The 24,158-nt window shown below is 50.0% G+C and overlaps 1 protein-coding gene across 4 annotated transcripts in view; it reads right to left on the bottom strand.

Annotated features, from left to right (window-relative positions):
- The window catches only part of LOC146813458 (uncharacterized), a 315,417-nt gene that overhangs the window by 135,821 nt on the left and 155,438 nt on the right, over positions 1–24,158 (bottom strand). For all 4 annotated transcript variants that reach the window (XM_085620215.1, XM_085620214.1, XM_085620216.1 and 1 more), the window contains exons 7-9: positions 19,261–19,371; positions 18,930–19,040; positions 18,107–18,208 (exon numbers count right to left, since the gene is read on the bottom strand). In XM_085620215.1, coding sequence (XP_085476341.1) covers positions 18,107–18,208; positions 18,930–19,040; positions 19,261–19,371 — 324 coding nt within the window. The remainder of the gene's footprint in view (positions 1–18,106; positions 18,209–18,929; positions 19,041–19,260; positions 19,372–24,158) is intronic.

Genomic DNA, 24,158 nt, shown 5'->3' with positions numbered 1-24,158 from the left:
TCGGCGCCCTCACCTCGACCTCGGGTGAATCTCCACTCGACCTCCGGCGCCTCTCCACGACCTCCGTCGGCGCCCTCACTCGACCTCTGGCGGCTCCGGGTACGACGTCTGCTTTCTGTCAGCGCCACTTCTCTACCTCAGGCCCCAGGTCTCCAGGCTTCTCGACGTCAGGACTCCAGGAGGACACCACTGAACAGGTCAGGAACTTGCTGTTCTTCCTCTTTAAGGCCTGTTTCAAATGTTCAGTTCCTAAAGATGGTTCTTCTGGTCTTGGTCCCACACAGGGCTTTAGGCTGGGCTTGGTCAGTAGGGACTAGCATCAAGGGTGGGTTTCTGGACCCCACTCCAAGCACTGGTTTCCACCCCTGCTGCCTTACTCCGACCTCCTTCTATCTCTGTCCTCTCTCCTCTCTAGTCAGATGCCAACTGCCTCTAAGATGGCCTCCCAACATTCTAAAACTGCCTCCCACTATCCCAGGATTCTAGAATGTTGCAGAAGGTTCTAGAAACCTCCAGTGAGTTCTGGTTATGTCACAGGTGACAATGGGTGGCCACCATTTTGTGTCTCAGGCCCTCAGACAGAAGTTCCAGGGGTAGGGAAAATGGCTCCCCGACCCTGCATCAACACTAACAAGTCTGGTGGTTCCCAAAAAGGAAAAATTATAACAGGGCTTGAGGCAGAAGTGGGACAAAATAAATAATGATGAGGAGGGACCACCCAAAGGGCTGACAGGTCTAACACGCGTCCCCCCCAGCTGAAAGTGGGGAGAGCTACCCAACCCCTTGGGAGTTCTCATCACTAAGGCGGAAATACCTTTAGAGACCGTCTGCATTGGCGTGGTCCACTCCAGGCCGATGTTCCACCTGAAAGTCCATTCCCTGTAGGGAGATAGACCACCTTAGCAACTTGGGATTCTCCCCCTTCATCTGCATCAGCCACCGAAGGGGTCTGTGGTCGGTCTGAACTAGGAAGTGCGAGCCAAACAGGTATGGCCGCAACTTCTTCAGAGCCCATACCACTGCAAAGGCTTCACGCTCTATTGCACTCGCTGACCTGATAGGACCCTGAGGCGGAAGCCGGGGTTTTCTTCTGTCTAAACTGCTTTTATTCCTTGTGACTGCACACTCGTTTTCTGTGTTTTTTTTTTTAAACTGCACATTGTTTAGAGAGCGAGCGCCTGAAAGGGAAGATCAATATCCCTTTTCAGCGTTCAGCTCCCACGTGACTTGGGGCCACGCCCATCGCTTTTAGCCTCGCCCACCCAGGAAGTACAAATTGCCGGGCTGAGCAAGCAGCCGGTGCTGACCTGATAGGACCTTGAGGCGGAAGCCGGGGTTTTCTTCTGTCTAAACTGCTTTTATTCCTTGTGACTGCACACTCGTTTTCTGTGTTTTTTTTTTTAAACTGCACATTGTTTAGAGAGCGAGCGCCTGAAAGGGAAGATCAATATCCCTTTTCAGCGTCCAGCTCCCACGTGACTTGGGGCCACGCCCATCGCTTTTAGCCACGCCCACTCCTCCTCCACCTCATTACCATGCACACAACTCGACAGCGCAGCGGTCGAGTGCAGCGGGCACACCTTCAGCACGCCGAAGACACGCCAAAGACTAGCCCGTCTGTGCCCGTCCGGGCCCAGACGGGCTTAGGGCATACCACTCTGCTTAACTCTTCTAGCCCTCGGACCCCCTTTCACAGGTATTCGCGGGACACACTGCTTGCTCTACGCACGGCCAGACACCCCAGCTGTTGCTATTATTGGATTGAGGGTTCCGCATTTAAACATTGTCTTGCCTGTCGCCCGCATAACACTTGCAAGGACCCTGACTCACTGACTATGGCTCTGCTTAATTGCAGATCACTGCCTTGTCATGCCACGGAGGTTCACTCCATCCTTTTGGACCATAGTCTGGATGTCTTATTCCTGACGGAAACGTGGCTGACTACAGGTTCCGACCCCGACATTGTCAACGCTCTCCCCCCGGGATACCTCATGTTCCATCTTGATAGGCCGGATGGGAGAGGGGGTGGAGTGGCCATTGTCTACAGAGACACATTCTTATGCAAAGCAGTAGACTGCGGCATCAACAACGCCGAAAGTTGTCAGTTTACCCTTCGCGTCTCCTCTACTGTCTCTATTGCTGGCCTCCTTGTGTATCGGCCTCCCGCTACGCTAGGGAACTTTGTGGATTCTTTCATGGAGGCTGTTATCCCACTGGCTGCTGCCTCGTCCAACTTTGTCATTCTTGGGGACTTCAACTTTCATTTTGACGACCCCAATGACGTAGTAGCAAGGGATTTTCTAAGTTCGCTCGGGGCACTGGACCTACATCTCGTTAATATGGGAGCTACTCATATTAGAGGTCATCAGCTTGATGCGGTTTTTGCTAATTCTGCGAACCTACAGGCTCTCCAGATGTTGGCTCTCCCCTGGACCGATCACCATCTCATTCCGTTTAGCTGGTTGCTGGGGAACCGGACAGACCCCGCACCAAGACAACATATTGTGGAACGACTCTGGTCGAAGCTCCCGGTGGACAGTTGGGCGGAAGAACTAGCTAGAACCTGTCCTCACCCCGTAGATGACCCCAACACCGCTGATCAGCTCTTGGGCGAATGGCTGACTAACTCTCTGGACTTACTGATCCCGAATAAAAGGAGGCTTGTCAGGGAGAGAAGAATTGGCTCTGCCCCCTGGTATACCCCCGAACTTAGGTGTATCAGAACCTCTTGTAAAAGGCTTGAACGTGCTTGGAGGAGAGAGCAGACGGAAGAAAGCCGGGCCAATTACAAAAGGGAGTTGAGGAAATATAAAAGCGCACTGAAGGACGCTAAAAAGATTTTCTTTAGCGACAGGATTGAGAGAGCAAGCAATTCTTCTGGAGAATCGTTTAAAATCTTCAAGGAACTTCTGAAAGCCCCGGTCCCTCCAGTGTTGCATGATAATCCCAAAGAAAAATGTGAGGAACTGGCCAGCTTCTTCCATTCAAAAATAGAGAAAATCTTATCCTCCTTACCCACTATTCCTCAAAGCCATGAACCGGTTACTAGCCTCACAAGTCGCTCGATTGAGCTAGCATCTTTAGGCCCCTTCTCGGAAGAGGAGGTGATAAAAGTCCTGTTGGAGATGAAGAGTGGCTCCCCGAGTGACCCAGTTCCCATAAAACATCTTAAGCTCGTGGCTAAGACCTTGTCAACTCCTCTGACTGATCTCTTGAACCTTTCACTCGCTCAGGGCACAGTGCCCCAGAGATGGAAAAAGGCTGTGGTGAAAGCCCTATTGAAAAAACCAGGACTGGATTCATCCAATTTGACCAACTTCAGGCCAATTTCACTTCTGCCTGGATTTTCTAAAATTGCAGAGAAGTTGGTCAACCGTCAGCTCTCTCACCATCTTGAGTCTAACCACCTGCTAGGAGATTCCTAGACTGGTTTCCGCACCGGCCATGGAACAGACACTGCCTTGCTGGCAGTAGTGGAGGAGGCAAGGAGCACTCTAGATACAGGAGGGTCAGTGGCAGTGATCCTCCTGGACTTGAGTGCTGCCTTTGACACCGTGAGTCATCAGGTGCTCCTCCAACGTCTGTCAGAGGTAGGTGTCTCAGGGACGGCCCTGAAATGGTTGGGATCTTTTCTTTCTGACCGTTTCTACCAAGTCTGGGAAGGGTCAGAGCATTCTGCCCTAATCCCTCTTCAATGTGGAGTCCCGCAGGGCTCATCGCTGAGCCCTACCCTATTTAATATATATATGACTCCACTTGAAAGAGTGGTCGCCCCTTCGGGGGTGAAGATCGTCAGTTACGCTGATGATACTCAGCTGGTGGTGGGCCTCACTCAGCTGGCGGAACAACCTGAGGTGTTACACGACTGCCTTGCCAATGTTTATCGTTGGATGTCTATCTCCGCCCTAAAGCTTAATGGAGGTAAAACCGAGCTGATGCTCCTGGGCAATTCCAGCCCCTCCATTATTGCGAGCTGCTGGCCCCGGTCTCTTGGTGACCCACCATCCCCCAAGAAGGAGATCAAGTCCTTGGGAGTATGGTTGGAAGAAGACCTGTCCTTCAGGACTCATGCCAGGAAGACCGCAGGGGTTTGCTTTGGTTTACTGAGATCAGCCTGAAAGGTGCTACCTCTGCTTCCTGATCCAGCAAGGAAGCTGTTGATACGTGGCCTGATTCTATCGAGGCTCGATTATGGGAATGCGCTGTTTCTCGGTGCTCCTGAAGCGACCTTCAAAACCCTCCAACAGGTGCAAAACGCAGCTGCGAGAGTCCTTATGGATGTTCCCAGAAGGCAGTCTGCTGCTCCGGCCCTCAAAGCGCTTCACTGGCTCCCCGTGAAGGAGCGGGTGAAATTTAAAGCGCTATGTACAGCCCACAAAATTTTACGTGGCAAAGGCCCCCCCATCCTTGTTAACATGGCCCGTCCTTACAAACCCCCACGTCTGCTGCGCTCGGACCAAAAACACCTTTTGCAGTTAGCGAGAGTAAGAAGAGCTCGTTCTGGGGGCAGGCGTTTCTCTGTGCAAGTGGCCTCTCTTTGGAACTCTCTGCCCCTCAAGATTCGCTCAGAGCCCAAGATCCTACCATTCAGGAAACTTCTTAAGACTCACTTGTTTCCATAGTAGTGATTAGCTGAGTCTCTCCTTCTGGTCTGTTGCGCCGGGATGCCCCCGGGTAAGCTGAGCGCATTATAAATTTCATATTATTATTATTATTCACTCCACTTCTGTTCCCTGGGAAGTAGTCTCCGGGATAGGAGACCACGGGTTGATCCAGACCCTCTTCATTGAGTTGCGATAACACTGCCCCAATGCCATGTTCCGATGCATCTGTCCGGACAATGAACTCCTTGGAAAAGTCTGGGGCCCTTAAGACCGGGGCCTCGCACATGGCTTGCTTCAGTCTCACAAAGGCCTGCTGACAAGCCTCCGTCCAGACTACCCGTCGAGGTTGCTTCTTGGACGTAAGCTCCGTGAGGGGGGCCACAATGGTACCATACCCCTTCACGAAGCGGCGGTAATATCCGGTGAGGCCCAGAAAAGCTCGGACCTCAGTCTGAGTCTTGGGGGGTTCCCAGGCCATGATGGCCTCGATTTTCGCCTGGAGGGGTTGCACCGCTCCCCTACCCACCAAGTGTCCAAGGTACACTACCGACCCCTGCCCGATCTGGCACTTACTGGCCTTAATCGTTAATCCAGCTTGCTTCAGGGCCTGGAGAACAGCTTGCAGGTGACGCAAGTGATCCTCCCAGCTGTTACTGAAGACGGCAATGTCGTCCAGATAAGCAGCAGAGAAACTCTCCATTCCAGTGAGGATCTGGTTCACCAGACGCTGAAACGTGGCAGGTGCGTTCTTGAGCCCAAAGGGCATCACACAGAACTGGTAGTGGTCCTTGGGCGTGGAGAAGGCTGACCTTTCCTTAGCTCCATCAGTCAGAGAGATTTGCCAGTACCCGGAAGTAAGGTCAAAGGTACTCAGATATTGGGCAGCTCCCAGCCGGTCAATCAGTTCATCCGCCCTCGGAATCGGATGAGCATCAGTCTTAGTTACTGAGTTCAGTCCCCGGTAGTCCACACAGAACCTCAGTTCCGGTTGGGCACCCGGTGGTGCAGCTTTTGGTACTAATACCACCGGACTGGACCAGGGGCTGCTGGAAGGTTCAATCACTCCTAGCTCCAACATCTTAGTGACTTCAGTGTGAATGCTGGCCTTCACCTTGTCTGACATCCGGTAGATCTTTGACTTCACAGGTGGGCTGTCTCCTGTATCCACGTCATGGATGCACAGGTGAGTCCTACCCGGAACAAGGGAGAACAACGAAGAGTACTGCCCCAGGATCTGGCGGCAGTCCTCCTGCTGTTCAGGAGTTAGGGATGGGGAGAGAATCACTCCCTCCACCGACCCATCCTTCTCTTGAGACGCAAATAAGTCGGGGAGAGGCTCGCTTTCCACGTCCTCTGCTCCATCAGTCACCATCATCAATATGACTTCGGGCCTCTCATGGTGGGGTTTGAGGCGGTTGGCATGCAGCACCCGTAGGGGCTGGCGAGGGGTCTTAAGATCCACCAAATAGGTAGCCTTACCCTTCTTCTCCAACACCTCAAAGGGTCCTGACCAGCGATCCTGGAGGGCGCTAAGCTCTCCTGGTTCGATCACCCACACCTTCTGGCCAGGCTCCAACTCCACCGGGTGAGCATTGTGGTCATACCACGCCTTCATCACTGCTTGGCTGGCTTCCAAGTTGTCAGAAGCTTGCTTCCACAACTTAGCCATTTGGCTCCGGAAGGCCAGCATGTAGCTCACCACGTCCTGGGGAAGCTTTCTGGGAGTTCTTTCCCATCCGTCTCTCACCAGGCTGAGAGGTCCACGCACAGGGTGCCCATACAAAAGCTCGAAGGGGCTGAAGCCCACTCCCTTCTGTGGCACTTCCCTGTAAGAAAACAATAGACAGGGTAGGAGGACGTCCCATTTCCTCCGCAGGCTTTCAGGCAGACTTCTGATCATGCCTTTCAAGGTTTTATTGAACCTCTCCACCAGACCATTGGTCTGGGGGTGGTAAGGAGTGGTGAACCGGTAGGTCACTCCACACTCCTTCCACATGGCCCGCATGTATGCTGACATGAAGTTGGTCCCCCTGTCAGACACAACTTCCTTGGGAAAACCCACTCGGGTAAAGATTCCCATCAGGGCCCTAGCCACAACAGGTGCAGTAATGGTCCTCAGAGGTATAGCCTCTGGGTACCGTGTGGCATGATCCACCAAAACCAGGATAAACCTGTGACCAGCTGTAGTAGGCGGATCTAACGGACCCACAATGTCGATGCCCACCCTTTCAAAGGGGGTGCTAACGACAGGAAGTGGTTCCAGGGGAGCTTTCAGCTTCACCCCTGTTTTCCCCCTGGCTTGACAAGACACGCATGTCCGGCAGTAGGTGTCGGACGACACTTTGATTTGAGGCCAATAAAAGTGTGGGACAAGCCGGACAAAGGTCTTGTCTTGCCCCAGGTGTCCTGCCAAGGGGATCTCATGAGCCAATTCCAGGAGAAAGGCTCGATAACGTTGAGGGACAACCAAGGCCCGTGACGATCTGTGCATGGGTGCCTTGGGTTCACTGTAGAGGAGGCCATCCTCCCAGTAAATGTGGTAGTTCCCCTCAACGTTCCCTGCTGCCTGGGCTTCGGCCTGTCGCCTCAGTCCCTCAAGGGTAGGACACTCCTTCTGGCCCTTGCAGAATTCCTCCCTGGTCGGCCCTCCCTCCACGTGCCACTCGGCCGGGATGGGTAGGTTCTCCAGTTCGGTAACATCCCCCTCCGTGGACTCCTGGTCCACCACCTCCGGTGGCCTATCTGTCACACGGGGGCAGATGCCGAGGCAGGCTCCTCCTGTCCTCGGTTCTTCCCTTGATCGGCAGCCGGCTGTGCCTTTGTTCCAGGCTCCAGCCTAAATGAACTCCCTCTCCGGGTAGTCGCAGACCCTGTGCTGACACAGGCCCAGTCAGGTGTACCCAGCATCTCAGCATGAGTCCGGTATTCCACCTCCTTCCAAGCATTATGCTCCATGTCATTCCCCAGCAGACAATCGACTGGCACGGCAGGGCTTACGGCAACTCGAAGCAAACCTGCAACCCCTTCCCATTCAAATGGAACCTCGGCCACCGGATAGTGGCCCATTCTGCCGTCAGCCATCGCGGCTGGGTGGAGTACATCGGGAAGGACTTGCTCTGGAGACACCAGTTGGCTACGTACCATAGTCATACTGGCTCCTGTGTCTCTCAGAGCTTCCCCTCTTTGGCCGTTGATGGTGATCCACTGCCCATACTTTGCAGTATTTGCGGGCACCTGGATCTTAGGAACCATCTCCCGTTCTCCCAGGGACACTAAAGTGACACCCGCCCACTCCCTTCCCTTATCTAAAGGCATCTCCTCCCCGAGCACTACACTAGCTACTCCGGGGGCCTTTCCTCCGATGGGAGGGGGTGGTCTTTTCTGGCACTTCACATCTCCCTTATAGTGTCCGACACCACCGCACTCGTAGCAATGGACAACCCTTGGCTGCTGACTCTGGCCAGGATTAGGGTTTCTGGGTGGGTTAGCCCTAGGGGTGAATCCCGTTCCCTTCCCTTGGAAACTATTTTGGGGGCCTTTAGAGAACTCCGTTTTCTTTTCCCCTCCCTCTTTCTTCTGGGGGGCGCCCTGTCCGGTCCTTTGAGAGTCCCCTCCAGTCCCCCTTGTGGACACCCGGGTACTAGCCCAAATGTCCGCCTCCTCAGCAAGCTTCCGGGGTTTGGTCAGCTTGCTATCCACCAGGTGTTGACGCAGTTCGGGGAAACATTTTTCGAGCAGGTGTTCCTTCAACATCAAATCAAACAATCCCTCGTAGTCCCTCACCTCGCTGCCCTGTATCCAACCCTCTAATGCCTTCTTTGCATAGTCCAGGAAATCCACCCAATTCTGTGTGCCCAGTTTGTGGCTACCCCGGAACTTCTGTCTGTACTTCTCGGGTGTTAGTCCAAACTTCCTCACGAGCGCCACTTTCATGGTGAGGTAGTGGGTCTGCTCATCCTGCTCCAGGGCCAATAATGTATCCCTGCCAGCTGGAGGCATGTATTTATACAATCCCCCTCCCCAATATTTCTCTGGAACCCCATGGGCTCTTAAAGAGACCTCATAGGCCGCTAGCCACTTGGCGATGTCATCTCCCGCACTATAGCTGGCTACTATGTCTTTTGGCAGATAGGGTTTGGGTTCCCTGGTAATTTCTCGGTCTTCGCTGCCACCATTAGGAACAGTGTGTGCCCCGACCCGTAGGATCTGGAGATCTATCTCCTTGAGCCTCAACTCGTGAGCCATCCTCTGTCCCTCCTTTTCTTTCTCCAGCTTCGCCAACTCCCATGTGAGCTGTCTTTTCTCCCTCCGGTCAGTTAATTCTGCTTCTGATAAGCCGCCACTAGAGACACTGCTGCCCTTCCTTGAAAGTGTTCTGGGCCCCGCTAATAGGTTCCCCACCTCAGGTTGGTACAAACCAGCCCCCTCGCGGTCAGTCTCTCCATCCCTGTCCTCCTGTTCAGCCTTACTTTCTCGTCGTGCCTCCCCCCAAGCCCTCAAGCTGGTTTGGAGCTCACCCTTTGCACCTGGGGGACAATACACCCCCTCTCGCTGACAAAACTCTCTGAGTTGGGCCACAGTGTAAGTTTCCACATCCTCCAACACAAACTCCATTTTGCCCACTCAGGATAGAAGACAGTTGCTTACAGAAGCTATGCAGGAGGGTACCTTTTGTAATACCTCCTCCCACCACCAGAAGTAAATTTGGAAAAAACAAAACTCAAAATTAGGAAGTCCGCTTGGAGAAAACTCCCGGTGTAGGCCTATGGACTACCCAAAGTTATTGTCGAGTAGACGTAAGCACAGCTCTATCCCACCGCTGAACACCAATTTTATGTTGGAAACCGGGCAACCGGGTTAGCGGTCACCAGGTTCCCAGCACAATGGTAGCTTGGCTCGAGCGGTTGGGGGTCAGGCACCGTGTTAAGCGTACGTCACACCCTCACAATAACCATGCGTTCATCCGTTCCAAAAACGACACTACACCATAAAAATTATGGGAGACAAGTTGAAAATATATATGTCTTTATCTTATTTTCTCTTAGTTGCAGGTTTCATAACATAAATACAATACAATAGGGTTTTCCTTAAAAAGAGCAGGTCAAATAAATAATGCTACTTTGGAATTTCAATAAATAGGTTCAGGTCCTCATTAAGCAAAGAATAAATAGATGTGCAATAAATACAGACGGCAAATAAATACAGTCAGACAATAAATACAGTGCAAGAATAAATTAGTGGAAGACAATAAATAAAGCACCCTCAATAAATAAAGTAAAGCAATCAATGACAGTTACAGATCAGATCACTTTCATGAGGTAACTTGGTCTTACTTTGCCCATACACAGCTCGTGGTCATTTGGATGGCATGGGGGTGTCCCACCTAGATTGGTCAAGGCTGGGGCCTAAGCTGAGGCAGAACAAGGGTAACCTAAAGATCTGGCCCTCCAAACTACACAGCCCCTCACAGATGTCACTGCACCAGTCTTAGTTCACCCCTGGCACTCCCAGGCTGGTTCTAACACCCCTCTAGCCCCTAGAATGGTCTTTTAGGGCTCCACGGGGCCTCAGACGCCCCCTCTACCACTTACTGCCCTTTTCACGATGATCGGCTCCGCTCGGCACCGTGTCAACGCCGTGAGGCGGCTCCGGATCGATGTCGCTGGGCGGCCTCGACTCGATGTCGCTGGGCGGTCTCGACTCGATGTCGCCTTCCGGCGTCGCAGGGACACGGTCTCCCCGCTTCCGGGTGTCTCCGGAGTGCGATCTCCACTCCCGACCTCCGGCGCGCTTCACCTCAGTTTCCGGCGACTCCGGTGGGCGGACTTCACTCCCCCGTCGACGCCTCACCTCGACCTCGGGTGAATCTCCACTCGACCTCCGGCGCCTCTCCACGACCTCCGTCGGCGCCCTCACCTCGACCTCGGGTGAATCTCCACTCGACCTCCGGCGCCTCTCCACGACCTCCGTCGGCGCCCTCACCTCGACCTCGGGTGAATCTCCACTCTACCTCCGGCGCCTCTCCACGACCTCCGTCGGCGCCCTCACTCGACCTCTGGCGGCTCCGGGTACGACGTCTGCTTTCTGTCAGCGCCACTTCTCTACCTCAGGCCCCAGGTCTCCAGGCTTCTCGACGTCAGGACTCCAGGAGGACACCACTGAACAGGTCAGGAACTTGCTGTTCTTCCTCTTTAAGGCCTGTTTCAAATGTTCAGTTCCTAAAGATGGTTCTTCTGGTCTTGGTCCCACACAGGGCTTTAGGCTGGGCTTGGTCAGTAGGGACTAGCATCAAGGGTGGGTTTCTGGACCCCACTCCAAGCACTGGTTTCCACCCCTGCTGCCTTACTCCGACCTCCTTCTATCGCTGTCCTCTCTCCTCTCTAGTCAGATGCCAACTGCCTCTAAGATGGCCTCCCAACATTCTAAAACTGCCTCCCACTATCCCAGGATTCTAGAATGTTGCAGAAGGTTCTAGAAACCTCCAGTGAGTTCTGGTTATGTCACAGGTGACAATGGGTGGCCTCCATTTTGTGTCTCAGGCCCTCAGACAGAAGTTCCAGGGGTAGGGAAAATGGCTCCCCGACCCTGCATCAACACTAACAAGTCTGGTGGTTCCCAAAAAGGAAAAATTATAACAGGGCTTGAGGCAGAAGTGGGACAAAATAAATAATGATGAGGAGGGACCACCCAAAGGGCTGACAGGTCTAACACCTGCCTATTAAGGTATTCTGGAAGATTTCATGTTACAGGATATCTGACTGCAGGCTTTAACACCTCCTCTAACGGCCTATCAGCTTTAAGATATGTGGGGCATAGCAATAAAACCGCCTACTGCCTCTGTTGTAGCTTTTCATGTTAAACAGATCAGACCATGGCATCTGAAAGCCCTTTTCCTAGTGAAACAATCAGGCCTACACCTGGCATCATTAGGTTGTCACCATAAAAACGTCAAACCTGCGGTGCGGAGCTTAAGCTTTCCTACAAAAGCAACAACCAGGCACACAGTCATAAAATTACAAAAGTGTACAAAATTATAGTTGGAAAAAAATATTATCTCTCCTTAGTGGGTCTTCAAGGATTCTTACAGTGGAAATCTTCTTTACTCACGGTTTGTAACAAGCACCAAAACCCTTGTCTATTACGGTAATCTGTGAGTATACATTTAACAAAATGCTCATCGGTAGGGTGTAATAACAATCCACCCGTAAATGCCTGTCAGTAGGGTGTAATGGCAATCCACCCGTAAATGCCTGTCGGTAGGCTGTAATAACAATCCACCCGTAAATGCCTATCGGTAGGGTGTAATAACAATCCACCTGTAAATGCCTATCGGTAGGGTGTAATAACAATCCACCAGTAAATGCCTGTCGGTAGGGTGTAATAACAATCCCCTCGTAAATGCCTGTCGGTAGAGTGTAATAACAATCCACCCGTAAATGCCTATCGGTTGGGAGTAATAACAATCCACCTGTAAAAGCCTATCAGTAGGGTGTAATAACAATCCACCCGTAAATGCCGGTCAGTAGGGTGAAATAACAATCCACCCGTAAATGCCCGTCAGTAGGGTGAAATAACAATCCACCCCTAAATGCCTGTCAGTAGGGTGTAATAACAATCCACCCGTAAATGCCTACTGGCTCCTACATATGCTTTTCACAACGAATATGTCAGGCCTACTACCTTTATCATAACTTTTCAGAATAAACTATCAGGCCTATGAACTTTACCCCCGTCAGCAACTCGGACCTACTATGTTAGGAATAAGCTTTGCACCAAGGTAACCATCAGCTACACCCTAATAAAATTACAAATATGTTCAACATAACAGTTGTCCAAACAACGTAAACCCCCGCCTCGTAGATCCTTATAAGGATTATCACAGTGCGAATCTTCTATCCCGATGGTTTGTTCGGGGGACTCACCAGCACCAAAGCCATTCCCGACTACGGTAATCTGCAAGTGACAAAACACCTGCAGATTTCCTTACTTCAGGCAATTCTTCAGAGCATCCCACAGCCCAGGCGTTTCCAGCCAAAAGCCGACAAGGGTCTCTCCTATTTGGACCTGTTATGGTTACGAATGGCTTTGGCCCACAATTCCTGATCAACTGCAATCTCAGAAAGCACCTAAAATCTAAGACTTTCTATTCTTGGTCCAGCACCCATCATTACCTTTCCTTACAATGACAACTAAACATTCAAGCACTCAGACAACATTCTCACAACACAGAGATCCAATCTAATATCCAACATGATACACATCCCCCACACCTTCAAAACTAGAGAACACACCCTCGGACCCGAGCTCATCAATGCATGCTCTGCAGGGCTTCACAAATTAGAGACCTCATCACCATACACAGCCCTGATATGATGTTCATCACAGTAGCACTGCTCACTTTCACATCCTCACACATCCTAGTTCTTCCTGCTGATAGCCAGTGTGTGGACCAGACTCGTAAGAAAAGAAGCCCTGAAATATATTTTCCTGATCCCACACCCTAGGCAAGCAAGTAACATTAAACTCAATAGAATTCCTGATGTGCCAAGCAGAACCCTCCGATGACCATGTGCGAATAATTTCCGAGAGACAACATGCAAACAACTCACCACATCTGACTAAACAAGTGGCTATACATCCCACAATGGCCATCCTTGTACCCCATTTCACTCACAGATATGCCAAACTCCTCAGCTCCCTCAAAGCTATTTGTAATGTAGAGGATGTCTCACCCTTCGTCAAAGAGCTCTACCGTGAAGCTTTCTTACCCCTACTTACCACTGTCAACACCTCCTTCACATAAAGCATCTGCCCAGAATCTGTGAAAAACAAGGCCAGACCCTCCCACTCCTAAAGAACCCCATACTAGACCCTTGATGACCTCACCAACTACCAGCCCATAACTCACCCTCACGTAAGATCTTTGAAAACGCTGTCTACACAGAACTTCAAGATAACATCTGTGCCAAGCTTCTCCGGCATGACCATCAATCCAGATTGAGAACACACAGCAGGCTGGAGACATGTACCTTACAAATTATAGACAACAGAAGCAGATGACCCCTGCCTTCTATTACAGATGAACCTATCTGCTCCTTCAATCTAGTCGACTCTCCCTGACAAAGCCAGACCCTGAGGTCTCCAATGGAATTCTCTAGTGATGTCTTCCTACACCTCCAGCTGCAGACACTTCATCACATAGGCTACTCCAGGCCCCAGAAGCTCCCCATCACTTGCGGAGACCTCACATGCATCCATCTCGTCCCCCAGTCAACTTCAAACTCTACATGGCACTTCTTGGAACACGGCTCACCAATAACACCATCGAAACCTTTCAATATGCTGATGGCACACAACTATACATGAATGTTTCTTCAGCTCCAGATATCCTGTGCCTCAAGCACCTATCTGAAAAAGAGCTCCATCAAAACCCAATTCCTCCGATTCACAACGAACAACAAGCAATACATAGTTCAAACCTGGATCCGGACAAATTCAAATCCCAACTTTCAACCAAGGCCAAGTCACTCGGATTTACCTTTGACACCATCCTCACTGTAAGGAACGCATCACCAAGAAAACAAAGACAGCTTGACTCCTGCTCTCTCTAACAATGGAAGTCCAAGCCATGAAATGGACTACCTCATGTTTTGCCATGTTGAGTAATCTTCGAACAATTCTGGATCTATTTTCCCCACAATCTAGGAGAATTCTGGTTCAGGCACTCATTCTTTCTCGCCTAGACTAAGGAAGCTCTTTGTATTTGGGATCTCCTAAATCGGTCATCAGGAGACTACAGGGGGCTCAAAATGCAGCGGCTAGGACTATTTACAAGCTACCATACTATGTAAAAACTTCTTTGTCCTCCCTGCACTGGCTTCCAGTGGAGTAAAGGACAAAGTTTAACGCCCTCTGTTTGAACCAACAGGAGTATGAACGGAGGGGGCCTCCCTTGATTAGGGACCTTTTATCAGCGTATACCCCCAATAGAATCTACGATCTTCTAATGTAGGGCTCCTGAAAGTTCCAAGTGCTCGTAGATCCAGATGGGGAGGGAGATTATTCTCTTATCTGTCCTCCAAACTATGGAACTCTATGACAAAAGAATTAAGATTAGAACCCAATGAGATAAAATTCAGAAAAATTCTCAAAACTTGGCTCTACCCTTATTAATAAGGCGTCAGCTCTTGTTTATTAAGGATGCCCTTTTTGATTCACTCAGCCCTGTATAGCACAGCACAGCGTTGGTCTCTTACTAAAGAAAGATAAATGATTCCTTCCAGAATGCAACTTTATAAATGCATTTCAAACTCTACTACTCATGCATCTGGATGGTGGCAACCCTGCTGCGTGACCTCCCAGACTCTACACTGTCCCTTCTTAAGGGTATTCATTATAACCCATCACATCACATTAAGTGCCAGAGAACTATGGTCACATCACTCCCACCGTCATGCAGCTCCACAGACTCCCTTTGTCTGTCTGTACAATGTTCAAGGTCAGCTGTATCATCCAGAAGGCTGTCACGTCTGCTACCCGTGCCTACCTAGCTAACAAACGCACCTTCTCCTCTCCTCCAAGGACAGCATCAGACTGGAGATAAAGAAGTGCAAGAAAGAAAAAAGTAGGCATTTGGCTTCCTTGTCATCCCACCCTGTGTAGGAAGCTGGCTCTGTATGTGATACATTAAGAATCTGATGTAAGGATGTAAAGAGTCCAGGGATTCACTTATGAGTGGACAGCGGCTTGCTAAGCAATCCCAAAGTGCTCTATTAGGGGGTAGTGTGGTCGAGCAGCCTTAGGCTTAACACAGAGGAGTGTAAGACACTTGCAAATACACACAATGATAAAAATGGCAACACGACTCAAGAAGGAGATCCACACCAATTTATAAAAATACCAAATACCTTTATATATGTTTAGGCAGCAGAGAATTTTTTTTCAGGTAAGTGAGTTTTTAAAAATACATTCTTTTCACTTTAAAAAGTAGACAGTACAATTTTTTAGTTCTGCAATGTTATCTTAAGGACGGAAGAACAAGTTCTGCAAACAGATACAGTACAGTGACTTACAAGACCAATCTCCAGGAGTTAAGGTGAGTGGTGGACAAGATCTTATGCAGCACCAGCTGTACGTACACCACCAGCAGCATGAGGGTGGCCGACTGCAGAGTGCAAAACATTGTCGGGAGCCCAATGTATTTCAATGGAGATCGGTCGCTGCAGAAAAAGGCTGCAGACTCTGGTTAGGAGGCCAGTTAGGCTGAACCAGCAAGTGGACTCAGGCCTTGCGATGCTCAGGCTGGGGGACACCTTTTGGTCCTCTTCACCAAGAACCAGGGGGAACAGGTGCAAGGGTGTCCTTAAGCATTGGGGTTTTCCTTACCAGAGCAGTCACAGTTGGGGGGGGGGGGGTCCAGGGGGGGCGAAAACACAATGAACTCACTCTCTGGAGTGCTGGGGGACCTTGTTGACACCAGTGGCCCACTTCCACTCGGGCTGGAGGCGATGGGTGCAGTGGTGACTTTGGGTATCAGGTTTTGACAGTTCCAGCGACCTCAGAGTCTTCTCTTTTGGAGTTTCTTCAGAAAAGGTCTGCTGCTCAAGGGAGGTCTTAAGTCTTTATCGAAGGCAGGCTGTCCTCTCAACAGCTGCAGAACAAGTGTACTTTGGCGCAGTTTTTGAGAGATGCAGACAGGCCAGCAGGGTTGGTAGCAGGACAGCTGCTTCTACTCTCTGCTTTCTTGTCTCTTCAGTGTCCTCTCTCTTCTTAGGTCGTAAGGATCTGCTTCTCTGATGCCAGGGGCTCCCCTAAATGCAGAAGTTATGTGCATTAGGGGAGTGTATGGTAGTAGCCAATGGGTTACTGACCCTTGAGGTACTACACACCCTATATGACCACTTCCTATGGGAAGTGGGCATAACCCTGTCTCAGAATTCCTATGTATGCCATCACAAAGATGGCTACTTTTGAAAAATGGTGACCAGCTCACAGTAGCCCACCTTAGGGGTGATACTACCCTGGGGGTGGCACGCCTACCTGACTAGCAAATACTCCCACCTGTCCAGGTGCTAAGGGGTCCCTGGACAATGTGGGGCGGCTTCCTCTCTTGTGAGAGGGGGCTAGATTTGCATTTCAAAGGCGGCAGCCCTTTGAAGTTTGCCTGTCTAGGAAGGCTAATCAGCAGTTCATCCTGTGGGAGGGGGTGCGACGCCCTCTTCTCCAACAGACTTTTGGTCTGGGTCTCCTGAAAGCAGAGGCTCTCACTCTAGGAGGTCAGAACAGTGTCTTGGGTAGCATGCTGGCAGAAACCAGTCCGGGAGCACACCAGAGGCTGGTAGGTTTTGAGGGGGCACCTCTAAGGTGCCCTCTGGGAGCATGTATTGGTAAATCAATCTCTTGAATCAGTGTGGGTATATCTATACAAGATGTCTGCTACCAAACATCCCTACTGTCAGTGAAGCCATCATGTGGTTGGGGAACTTGTTTTCACAAGTGCCCAGTAAATGTCTTAAATTGGCTTCCCTGGTCACTTGCACTGGCAGTAATAGGACTGACCAGCACAGGGGCATATCTGCTCATGCGGGTATGCCCTCACACGTAATATTCAGCACCCTGCCTTAGGGCTGTCAGGCCTGCTGTATGCATGACTTACAAATACGACATGCTGTGTTAGGGCGCATGGCACACAGGGATGTGTGACATGCCATGTTTTCAATTTTGCCTGCACCAGGACTCGCAGCCTGCAATGGTAGTCTTATATGTGCTTCTTTAGTGACTCAGGCCCTAGTACCAGGGGTACAATTTACTAGGTTGCTAAAGGCTTTGCTAATGGGGGAATAATTGTACAGTTTTGGGAAAGAGCTCTGATACTGGGGCCCTAGTTAGCAGGAACTGAGTGCACTTTCAATCAAAGTTGCATCACATACCAGGCAGAAACTCCAGCAAGATCCCAGTTTCCTAGCACAAGGATCTGGAACAACATGAGTGTATCCATCAGGATCACCCTATCCTTTTTCAATGAAGGAAACAGCAGGAGACAAACCTTTCGAAAGAACACTACATCCCAACTAAGGGCCTGATTTAGATCTTGGCGGACAGGTTATCCTGTCCGCCAAAACATCAATCCCAGGTGGACGGGTATCCGTCACCATTGTGACGGAGTAACCAGTCTGCCAAGATCTAAATAAGGCCCTAAGTAAATGCTCCACCTGCCCTCTCGGACCTCCGCAGCGAGACCCAGCTTGTCTCTCTTTGCCACTGGCACTGTACAGTGGGTCACTGCCTTTCAGCTAGGGTAGGAGTTTACAAATACTGCACACACACATACACACTTAGAAAGTGCATGATGACAGAACTAAGTCCATTACAAACAACCCCCTGAAGAAGGATTCTGATTTACAACCAACACCGAAACATCAGACTGTGTAGTGTGCTGTTGTTAAAAAAGTCTGCTATGTTTTCTAAAACAGCTCCGAATTTGGGTACCACGCGAACCTTACCTGTGCTTGGACTCTTGCCCGTTTCTGGTTCGGCTCTGCTTATTATTCTACCAGAACGATCATCTTTTAATAATACTCCTGGATTTCCAGCCGGGCCTTGCTCTGCAGAGAGAAGTATGCAGTGGGACACAGGATGAATGTTGATTCAAGGTTAATGGCGTAATACAAGAGACAAGTGACAGTATTTAGACGAAAATAACAGATTAAGTCCTGACCTTGTGACACAATGAAGGCTGGGTCCTTTGGCCTGAAATCAACATTGTTCCGTATTACAAAATGCCCGCGGGGCTCTGAATATTGTGGAATATGGTTGAGACAAAACTGCTCTGCAAGGCTTGGAAACATTGCAGCTTCCTGGCCTGACCATCTTTTTATTTAGCCCTGTGTTTCAACTCCAGTGCACTTGACAATCATGCAGGTCTGCGGAATTGTCCCATCCATTTCTGTATTGTCATCAACGGTGTGTTCTGATGGCTTGACCCTTTCTGAGTGAGGGAAGATACTGCCCCTTCAATCCTGCACATGCAGTGACAGTAGAGGTTACAGGGGATCATGTGCAGTGACACTAGATAAACACTAGTGATAGTAAGGTCGCTCTGTCATCAGTACAGGTTATATCACCAGAACAGGTGATAGTACCGTTGCTCTGAAGTTAGCACAGTTTTTCTCAATACTTAGAATCGGATTCACAAAGCTTTTTAGCTGTAACTGGGTCTTACTCTGTGACATTCATGAGTAAGTCACTCCCAAGGCAGGGGTAACGCCAAACTACTCAGAGATGTCTTGTGACTGAGGCCCTTGGCTCTGCCTGACATTCACTCACTTGGGGAACAATGCACATCGTCTCTTCTCGCAGGCTCCTGGCGGGCACTCCGTTGCAGTGCGGGCTGGTCTTTATCTCGTATTGTGTAGACAGATGTGATGATTGGGTCTTCTGTTTGAAAAGAAAACAAATATGAGATCACAACCCTAAAGTGCTATTAGTTTAAAGTGCATGGGCAAGGAGCTGAACTCCCTTTAACCCCTGGAAGAAATCCTGGGTTTGGAAACCCAAGTCAGGGCTATGACGCCTCGGATAGTGGACAGCTTATGGGGGGATGGGAGCAACTTTACGCTACAAACTCTGCATCCTCGTGAAGAACCTCAACGCTCACCTGTGCTTGGTGTCTTACAGGTCTCTGCTCTGCCTGCGCTGTTTGTTGTGCTGTAGGGACGGTCGTCCTTCTGTTTTAATAGTACATTTGGGCTCGCAGCTGGGCCACGCTCTGTAGAAAGAAGCAGAAGGTAGAACACATGATGACTCAAGATGCATTAATGAACACAAGAGAGAAACGAGCTCTGATCTGGGCGATCGTAGCCTTGGCAGCCACATCCTTTGAGCTGGATATCACATGAAAGGTGGCCCTGAGTGGTGCCCACCTGAAAGGTGACCCAGAGTGGTGCCCACATGAAAGGTGGCCCAGAGTGGTGCCCACATGAAAGGTGGCCCAGACTGGTGCCCACATGAAAGGTGACCCAGACTGGTGCCCACATGAAAGGTGGCCCGAGTGATGCCCACCTGAAAGGTGGCCCTAAGTGGTGACCACCTGAAAGGTGACCCAGAGTGGTGCCCACATGAAAGGTGGCCCTGAGTGGTGCCCACATGAAAGGTGGCCCTGAGTGGTGCCCACATGAAAGGTGACCCAAAGTGTTGCCCACATTAAAGGTGACCCAAAGTGGTGCCCACATGAAAGGTGGCCCTGAGTGGTGCCCACATGAAAGGTGGCCCAGAGTGGTGCCTAATCTGAAAGGTGACCCTGAGTGGTGTCCACATGAAAGGTGGCTCAAAATTGTGCCCACATGAAAGGTGGCCCAGTCTCGTGCCATACGGCCACGGGTCTGTAGCCCTATGTACGGGGATCACATGACCCCATCTACAGGGCACGGGACCAGGGACTGTAGGACGTACTGATTAAAGTGTACTAGGGGGACAGGCATCTCCCTGAAGTAGTGCAGAGAACTGCCTTTGCCGGGTGGGAAACATTCTGCATCTCAAAGAAAGGGTTTTTGGGCTGGGGTCAAGCTAGGCCCTAATGGGTGTGGGAAACCCTTCCCCTTCTAAGAGGAGAGGGTATTTGTTCAATAACTGGATTCATGGACACGTCTGACTGGCTGTGCAGTCGTGTGATTCTGGCCTTTGAGCAGTGACCCAACAGGGAGGGCACGGTGGCATATCACTTACGGCAATTCTGCTGGTGTTGAGTGCGCCATGTGGACAAGAAATGAGGAAAATGCTACTTACCCCGTATGCATCTGTTCTTGGCATATAGAGCTGTAGAGTCATATGCTTAAGCATAGATCGCCATCTGGCGGTGGGTCTGGATGTTTGCACTTTGTTTTTGGTCGAAGAAGTCTTGTAGTCACGAGGTAGGTGACTCCTCCTTTCGTTGATAGTGCACAAGGGCATCAACTCCATCCTTAGATTGTTTTGCCATGAAGGGTGATGATGGAGTTAGTAAAGTAATTAAGGGAGATGTCCATGTAAATTGTATCTAAGTAAGATATCACTGCAACAGGTAAAGGTACCCGGGGAGGCGGGTAGGTGCATATGACTCTACAGCTCTATATGCCAAGAACAGATGCATACTGGGTAAGTAGCATTTTCTGTTCGAGGCATACGAGCTGTAGATCATATGCTTTAGCATATACTGTTTTTTTTTTTGGTTTTTTTTTAAAACTTTTATTACAGAATTCAAAAGATATACAAAGATGGGCCTACAACCTTCGGGCCGGCCGCTAGCAAACAGTATGAGCATAGAATACAGTCAGTAAACAATTTCTGCAGCGTGAGAGAGGTCACAGGAGTTGAAAGAAGCGTTGGCGGCCACACCGTCCGGACCCTCCACATGGCGGTTCCATTTTTATATAAGAAACGACAAACAAATCCACAAGGCAGCCAAAATTCAAAGCAACAGTATGAGCTCCCCTGGGGAGGACCCTACCGATCCACAGGAATAGCGGGGGGGATAGGAGACAAAGTGGACTCAAAGCACAGATAGCATATACTGTTAAGCAGTTATTTCTGAAGCGGTGGCTAATCTGTAGCTGTTGCAGTAGTTTGAAGGAATATGCTACTTACCAGTATGCATCTGTTCTTGGCATGTAGAGCTGCAGATCTACACACTATGCATAGATCGCCATCTGGTGTTGGGCCCGGATGTTTGCACTTGTTTTTGTATTGGAAAGTCTTTGGAAGTCACGAGGTATGTGACTCCTCCTTTGGATCATAGTGCGCATGGGCATCGGCTCCATCCTCAGATTGTTTTTCGCCAGCAGGGAAATGATGGAGCTTTGTAAGAAACAGGAAGGATGCCCATGTGTGGTGTATCTAAGTAAGATAATACTAGAACAGATGAAGGTAGCCGGGGAGGTGGGTGGGCGTGTGTAGATCTGCAGCTCTACATGCCAAGAACAGATGCATACTGGTAAGTAGCATAGTCCGTTCGTGGCACATGAGCTGCAGATTACACACTATGCATAGATTGTATAGCAGTATCCCCTCCTAGCGGCGACCACCAGTATCTGCTGCAGTGGTTTGAAATAGTGTTTTGAGTACAGCCTGGCCCACACTAGCTTGTTGTTTAGTTTGCACATCAACACAATAGTGTTTTGTGAATGTGTGCGGTGTAGACCATGTAGCTGCTCTGCAGATATCGTCTAAGGGAATGTTCCCTAAAAATGCCATTGAAGCCCCTATCTTTGACAATCCACCTAGCTATCCCAGATTTGGAGATGGGGTTGCCTTTGTGTGGTGGTGAGAAAGACACAAATAGTTGTTTGGTCTTACGAAAAGGTTGTGTTCTCTCTATGTAGTACAGCAGTGCTCTTTTGACATCTAAGGTGTGAAGAGCTCTTTCTGCGTCTGTTTGTGGCTGCGAGAAGAATACAGGCAGCTCCACAAATTGATTGAGGTGGAAGGGAGAAATTACTTTAGGGAGGAATTTAGGATTAGTCCGGAGAACAACTTTATTAAGATGCATTTGCAGAAAGGGTTCTTGAATCGTTAGTGCTTGTAGTTCGCTAACTCTTCGTAGAGAAGGGATGGCTACTAGGAAAGCTGTTTTCCATGTTAAGAATTGTAGCTCACATTTATGTAGAGGTTCAAATGGAGGCCCCATTAGTCTTGTGAGAACGATGTTTAAATTCCACACAGGTGAAGGCGGTACTCTGGGGGGAATTATTCTTTTGAGTCCTTCCATAAAGGCCTTTATGGCAGGTACTCTGAAAAGTGATAGATGTTGTCTATTTTGTAGATATGCTGCAATGGCAGCAAGATGCAGTCTAATAGAGGTATAGGCTAGGTTGCATCTTTGGAGGTGTAGTAAGTAGCCTATGATGTGTTGGATAGACACATTTAGGGGATCAGTGTTGTTGTTATGACAGTATACTACAAATCGATTCCACTTGGCTGCATAGCAAGCTCTAGTGGTAGGCCGTCTAGCTTCTTTGATGACGTTCATACAGTCAAGAGGAAGGTTGAGGTAACCGAATTCTAGGACTTCAGGAGCCAGATCGCCAGGTTGAGCTGAGCTGGGTCCGGGTGTTGGATCTCTCCATGGTTCTGGGTTAAGAGGCGTGGAGAGAGTTGTAATATTTGGTGCAGAACTACGGAGAGTTCCAGCAGTGTGGTGTACCATGGTTGTCTGGCCCAAGCTGGAGCAACTAGGATGAGCGTTAAGGAGTGTTGCTGTGGTTTGCGCACCACTAGTGGAATGAGTGGGAGAGGCGGAAAAGCGTACGCAAATCTGTCTGACCAGTTCATCCATATCGCATTGCCTTTGGACAATGGGTGAGGATATCTGGCGGTGAAGTTTGGGCATTTGGCGTTTTCGTGGGTGGCGAAGAGGTCTATTGTGGTTGCCCCCACATCTGAAAAAACGGTTGAAGAACTTGTGGATGAAGTTCCCACTCGTGGATCTGTTGTGCTTGACGGCTCAACAAATCGGCTATTGTGTTTTGGACTCCTGGGACATGTTGGGCTAGGAGAAAAATGTTCTGAGGTAAAGCCCACCTCCATATGCTCTGTGCGAGCTGAGAGAGCTGCAGAGAGTGTGTCCCGCCTTGTTTTTGGATATAATACATGGCTGTCATGTTGTCGGTGCGGACTAAGACGGCTTTGCCTGAAATGTGTTTTTGGAATGCTTTCAGGGCTAGGAATATGGCTAGAAGCTTCAGGTGGTTGATGTGGAGTAACTTTTGCTGAGGCGTCCACCTGCCCTGCATGGTGTGATGTAGTAGGTGAGCTCCCCAGCTGGAGAGCGATGCGTCCGCTGTCATGACTATTTGAGGAACCTGCTCGAGGAACGGTCACCCTTTGGAAAGGTTCTTGGTGTTCCACCACTGCAGAGAGCGATGGGTACAACCGTCTACCAACACCAGATCTGTTAGCTTACCTTGAGCCTGGTTCCATTGGCATGCTAAGCACTCTTGGAGAGGACGCATCTGGAGTCTTGCATGAGGCACTATGACTATGCAAGAGGCCATCATCCCTATGAGTTGCATGAACACTCGAGCTGGAAGAGAGTGTTGCGGTTGGAATTTGGTGAGAAGAGCCTGCATGCTTGCTATCCTGGCGGGACTGGGATAGGCTAGTGCCCTTGAGGTGTCTATTGTGGCACCGAGGTATTGTTGCATGTGGGACGGTTGCAGGTGGGACTTGGCGTGGTTTATTGTGAACACCAGGTCATGAAGTTGTTGAATAGTGGCGCCAGTGTGTTGTACACACTGATTGTATGGACTGGCTTTTATGAGCCAGTCGTCTAGGTATGGGAAGACGTGGATGTGCTGTCTTCTTAGGTGTGCTGCCACCACCGCTAGGCACTCTTGGTGCTGTGGTGACCCCGAATGGGAGTACTTTGAATTGATAGTGCTGACCGTCCACTACGAATCTGAGATATTTTCTGTGAGTGCTGTGAATGGGAATGTGGAAATAGGCGTCCTTGAGGTCTAGAGTAGCAAGGAAGTCGCCCTGGGAAAGCAGAGGGAGGACCTGCTGAAGTGTGACCATGTGGAA

This window comes from Triturus cristatus, chromosome 7 (genome assembly GCF_964204655.1).
Source record: "Triturus cristatus chromosome 7, aTriCri1.1, whole genome shotgun sequence".
Lineage (NCBI taxonomy): Eukaryota > Metazoa > Chordata > Amphibia > Caudata > Salamandridae > Triturus > Triturus cristatus.
The sequence above is the reverse complement of the archived record's forward strand: the minus strand, read 5'-3'. Positions and strand labels throughout refer to the sequence as shown.